Consider the following 6,272-nt stretch of genomic DNA (forward strand, 5'->3'; position numbering starts at 1 on the left):
ATATATATATATATATATATATATATATATATTTTTTTTTTTTTTTTTTTTTTTTTTTAATGAAAACTGGTGAGTTTTGGTTTGGATTACATGTTAGATGTTGGAGAATTGCTCATATTCTTGGATGTGACAATATTGTATATAAGTAGCAGGATGTCCTGTGTTCCTGGGAGACACAAACCACAGCTCTGGGAAGTAAAGTAACCCAATCTGTGCAAACCACTTTACAGGCCTCAGCCAAGATAGTACTCCCATCTGCTTTCTCTCTGGCCCAAACATATTCACCCACAAAGTCCACACTCCCAACATATGGCTGGGAAAACTGCGAGCTGCACTTCCATAGAGAGCCACCACGGTAATGGTGTACTAATGATTTTAATTAGTTCTGCTCCAAGGGAACTAATGTATTAAATTAATTTTCCCCAAACTTGCTTGACCACAGAATTTTACTTTCAATGAATGTTCTCAATAGCATGTGGAACTAATTTCAAGAAAACTGATCTAAAGCAATTTTATGCATAACAGTGACAGATAATAACAAAATTTCTGTTTTTATAAGACTGCTTACATTAATTCCAATTTGCCGTCCTTAAAATACTTTATTATTATTTTATTTATTAAGGTAAAAAAGATATGTTTTGAAAGAGCTTTTAAAATTATTTTTTAACTTTTTCCTTTGGGAAAATTCTTGATTTTTTTATTATATAAAATGATAATTATATTGTACACAGGGTTTTGTACCCTACTTGACATGCATGTATGTCTGTGTACCACATACACAGGTATGGAAGAAAAATTTAGGTTGCTTCTCTTGCTGTCCAGCCTGGGGCTCATTTCTGAGTTGTTTTCAAAATTGTCTTTTAGATAACTGGATTAAGCCTGGTCAGGTATGGTGGTACATGCCTTTGATGGAGAAGGATCAGGAGTGCAAGGCCAGCCTGGGCTACATGAGACCCTGTCTCAAGAGAGGGAGATAGCACAGCAGTTTGGAGCACTGGCTGTTCTTCCAAAGGACCCTGGCTTGATTCCAGCATCTATATGGTGACTCACAACCATCTATTCTCAGTCCATTTCTAGGAAATCTGCACCTTCTTCTGGCCTCAGTGGACCCTGCATACTGTGGTACACAGACATACATGCAGGCAAATACCCATACAGATAAAATGAATAAAATCTTTAAAAATACAGGATTAAGTGTATGGAACCTCTGAAGGTGGTATGTATCTGATTTTCTACCCAACACTAGGTACTTAAATATTTTCATTTTCTGTTAAATATTATTTATGTTTATATTAGCTTAATAACTAATAGAGGTTTACAAATGAAACATTCTCAAAAGCTGACTCCTAACTCCCTTTCCTGATCCACAAAGTGCAGGACCTGTCCTCTGCAGTTACGTTCGTCTCTAAAACCACTCCGAAATGGCAGGCCCACTGGAGGATGCTTCCTGCTATAAATATCCTACACTAGCAGTCAACCTGTGGGTCACAACCCCTTTGGTGAGAAGAGGCCAAGCAGCCCTTTCACAGGGGTTGCCAAAGACCACCAGAAAATGAAGACATTTACATTATGGTTCATAACAGTAGTGAAATTACAGTAAGGAAGTGGCAATGAAAATAATAATAATTTCCTAGTTGGGGTCACCACACTATGATGAACTGTATTAAAGGGTCGCATCATTGGAAAGGTTGAAAACCTCTGCCCTACACACTTGTCTTTGAAAGATCCAGAAGGCAACTGATTACTGAAGGAAGCTACTCTCTTTCTGAGAAATGTCTGCTATAGTTTGGATCTGATGTCAGTTATCTATCCCCAAAGGCTAGGGTGTTGAAGGCTTTGTCTCCAGCATGATGAGCTCATAACTGAATGAGCTGTTGAGAAGTGGGGTCTTGTTAGGTGAAAAAGGTCACCAGGAACCTGTTTCTGAAGGACCTGTCTTGCTCCAGGCCTCTTCCTGTCTGTTGTTCTCTGCTTTCTGGCAACCAAGGGATGAGCAGCCTGTCATAAGTTCCCACCATGATACTCTGTATCACCTCAGGCTCAAAACAGTGGATCCAGCTAACCCTGGACTGAAATGTCTGAACCAACCTTCCACCCCCACCCACCACGTCACCCATGTCTTTAGGCATTCCATAAGCGCTTTCCACAGCACCTTTGCCTCTGACTCCTTTAAAACCAGGGGGTGGAGGGAGGGTGGGGGACAGCTGACAAACTCAAGAAATGAAGACTTCACAAGGATGCCTGCTCCCTTGCTACTGAATCCTTTCTCTTATGGAATTTAACATCTGAATGTTCTAGATCTCAAGCTTGCATTCTGACTCAAGCTGCTTGAATTTTCTTCTGATCTTTTATCACTTTTGAAGGCTTGCCATTGGTAGACATTTTCTTTTAAACAGATGCGAATAATCCAATGTTGCCCCCTCAAAAACCTAAGTGTTAGCCTGTTCTTTCATGCGTGCAATTCTGTGCTTCCTGGGATTTATCTGAAGTCAGTGAGAAGGGGATAGAGACAAGCTGTTCACTCTAAGTGCATGAGCCCTGCCCTGCCTTGCTTGTCCATGATACATCATGACTAGCCACATGCACAGGACTATCCATGAGGATTCATTAGGATGCTGGCTCTGGAGGATGCACTTATTCCATCTTACAGTTAAAGTGATTCAGCCCCAGGCAGGGAGAGAATAGCAGAAGGGTAAGGTGGCTGGTCACGTTGTGTCCAAGATCAGGAAATAGAAATGCATGGATTCTGGTGTTCGACCTGCTTTCTCCATTTATTCATTCCAGGAACCCAGTCCACGATGCTTAAAATTTTCTCGGAACACCTTCATAGACACACAGAGGTACCACAAAGATTTCAAATCTACTGGGGTTGACCAATGACATCAAACACCAAAGCACCATTCCAATGGGGCTTGAACTGCAAGGACTTCTGCCCCAGGCCAGCTTTGCAGTATTCTCCCCTCTTTCAAGGTTCTCAGTTCAAAAGTGAGCGCTGGCTTGAGCATATCCCTTGTTTCTCTGTTCACAGCAATACTCAGAGCAGCTCTGTAGAATGTCTCTGACGTCTCTGAAAAGCCTGCACATTTCTGAAGTCGCAAATATCTAACCTCTGTGAAGATCTAAAGACAGCCCCCCCCAGCATCCCTCTCACCACTAGCACCGCTGAGCCTCTCCTGGCTACTTGAACTTATGGCTGCTTGTGCAGCACAGTCTGTAGCATGAGTACACTTTGTAAGATGTAAGGAAGCTTTTCAGGGCTGATCCTGGGTGTTGTAGTTACTCATGGAGGAGGTGGTATCAACTAAGTACACACACAACCAGAGACAGTGAAGGTTTCCAGGGTGGGGCTCATCGTCTATGTTCACTCTGTACCTGGACAGAAGCCTACATGAAGGATAATAATGCCTGTATAAACGCTACTTAGTAAATGGCCACCTCTTAGTAACTCACAGTAGGACAGTAATGAAAATATCCACACCCAACTTCAAAAGCCTGACCCAGGGCAAAGACAGCAAAATAAGAATACTGATCCTTACACAACAATTTGTAAAATAATCTTCTGGGAAGTGTGTTAAAACTACAAAACCTTAGGCTTTGCACCTGCAGGGACCGATTCAGTAGGATACAAATGTGAGTCCATTTGATTCCAAGGGAAATCTGTGGGGGAGGCGCATGGCCAAACTTTGATGCATGGTGATACAGTGCCTCCTTTACAATCACGAATTCCAAAGTTAACCTTTCTCATGGACTTAAGTGTTTTGTTTTAAAGTTTCTTGGCTTTAATGTTAAGGCACAAAGCACAGCAGGCCTATAAAAAGAATACTTAACAGTCTGGCACCTTGGGAGGTTAGGCTGTGGGACAAGATCATCACATCCCATTCTTTGAGATCCGCATCTGCACACGGCTTTCATCTATACACCCTATTAATAAACTATTCAAGGCTTCAATTTGCCACAAATAGTCCTTTTTCAGATTACCATGCCACGAGGTCAGTTTCAAAATAACCAAAGAGTACAAGGCTTCCTACCTTGGTCTCGGAGGCTGTCTCTCAATGCTCTCTCCAGCTGCTCCTCCTCGCTTAGTCCTGCTGTGTAGACATCATAGTTCCTATGAGTTTCTCCATAGACCCCTGCTCTGCCATCTCGGTAGTGATTCTGATATCCAGAGGGGCCTGTGGGAACAGCCAAAAGGTTAAAGACCCCAGTAATATACTTGTCTGTTGCTTCAGAACTCCAGCTTTGTAGATGCAAAGAAAAGCAAAAAATTAATGTATTATTTTGAGCGTAATAATAATCTTCTAACTTAGAAAAGATGGCACATAGAGAAAACTTGCATCAAAGTGGGCAATGATGATCCCAGCACTGCTAGCGACAGTGCCCAGTACGGACCCGGGCATGAATGAGATCTACAGGCTAATGAGGAAAAGAAACGATAACTTATAAGGCAGCCACACATCTTGGAGAAAAGACTGGAATGGGCTTGATGGAGTCTATTAGAGCTTTTGAGTCCTGGAGTATTTCCCGTGATGTCCTGACTTCAGTGGGGAGAACGGTGGGAGACAGCTGAGAAAGTGTTACTATCTTGTGGCTCCATCCAAAACGAGACAAGCAATGTTTCATACATACACCAGAGTGCCCATGCTGAGTACTCTATTTCAAACACTAATAACAAGATTGAGATGGATAAGCCAATTTCTCTGATTATAACTATCAAACACTAAGCTTCCAATTAATAGCACTTTAAAAAAATATTGGCTACTTAACCGAACAAGAGCTAGCATGGTCATTAAATAATGCCTCACACACTAAACAGACACCAATTAAGAAAGGACAGTAGGGAAACAAAGTTTGCTTTTGCAAAAATAATCTGTCCAATTTTTGTCAGTTTGAATCTAGTGCTTGCATTTTCTTTAACTGTCAATAGTTACAGAAGTGGTTTGAGGAGACTTTTATTTATAGATAACAGTGTGGCAAAGGGAGAAGTTATCTTTTGTTTGATGTTCCTCTCTATGCTGTCACCATCATGTTTTTTGAAGGGGATGTTTCAAGTCTTAATTAATATACTTGGTTGTTGAAAATCTGTAAGCTGCAGCATCATCTATCTCCATGTCATCCTACACAGTGCATGAATGAGTACCAATTTTAGTAACGCTACAGAAAAAACACAGAACTGGGCTGAGTGAAACGTCACACTCAGAAATTTGTTACTTGGAACTCAAGCTATTTTGAAAGTCATTTTTGACCTTATAATTATTAAAATACTTTAATATGCACGGTTTTTAAACAAAATTTTAATTTAGTTTTTATTTACTATTAAAATGGTATAAGGCTTCTTTATAACATTTTTATATCTACTTAGTTTTAGTTGACCCTTGCCCTCATTTCCTCCATATTCTTGTTCTCTATATCCAAGACTAAAAGGGAAAGTTTTGTAACTAGCAAAAAGGTTCAGTAATTTAGAATCCTTATTTTTTATACAGCCAGCTTCAATTGTTAACCCAATACTAGTGTGAGTTCGCATCACTATCTGTGTCATATGTTTCGAGCATATGGAGCTGGGACCTTTGCAAAGTAATGCAAATTAGACAGGGTCCTTAGGACATGGCTCCCAGGATGTTGTCCGTGGCTGTATGAGAGGAGGAATTGAAGTCTAAACTCACTTGTTCTGTGTCCATGTGATGCCTTCCACCATTTATGACATAGCAAGAAGTCCTGAGCAGACCCTCACACCACCTTTGATGGCCCATACTCCAGAAACATGGGCTAAATAAACTCTATTATTCAGGAATTAATTACCCACTTCCAGTCTGATTGTAGGAGCAGAAAAAAATATTAACCAACTACTAGTGAAAAATTTACCAATTCAGTTTTTCAGTATATGCATATAGTTGTACCATCGTCACCACAAATAATTGTAACTGTTCTTGTAGTTCACCTGAAGAAATATGTTCCCTTTAGCTAAAACCCTCAGTTTTCCATGCCTCCCAGCTCTAAGTAATCACTAAGCTACTTCCTATCTTTATAGAGATGTCTTTTCTGTACAAATCATGTAAACAGAGGTATACAGTGCATGCTGTATTGTGTCTGGATCACTTTAAAAACATGTTCTCATGGTTTCTGACTATTGTGACATATACCAGTAGTTCATTCCTTCTTACACTCAAAAAATATGCTTGGTTAGCTAAGCCACAGTTTGTCTTACCCAACAGATGATGGGCATTTACTTGTGTGTGTGTGTGTGTGTGTGTGTGTGTGTGTGTGTGTGTGTGTGT

At 40.5% G+C, this 6,272-nt stretch overlaps 1 protein-coding gene across 1 annotated transcript in view; it reads right to left on the reverse strand.

The window, feature by feature from the left end:
* Rhbdd1 (rhomboid domain containing 1) overlaps positions 1 to 6,272 on the reverse strand; it is a 118,973-nt gene that overhangs the window by 49,834 nt on the left and 62,867 nt on the right. Inside the window, exon 6 of the mRNA XM_055616420.1 lies at positions 4,029 to 4,172. Within this exon, the coding sequence (XP_055472395.1) occupies positions 4,029 to 4,172 (144 nt within the window). The remainder of the gene's footprint in view (positions 1 to 4,028; positions 4,173 to 6,272) is intronic.

This window comes from Psammomys obesus, unplaced genomic scaffold (genome assembly GCF_907164565.1).
Source record: "Psammomys obesus unplaced genomic scaffold, mPsaObe1.curated_primary_1811, whole genome shotgun sequence".
NCBI lineage: Eukaryota > Metazoa > Chordata > Mammalia > Rodentia > Muridae > Psammomys > Psammomys obesus.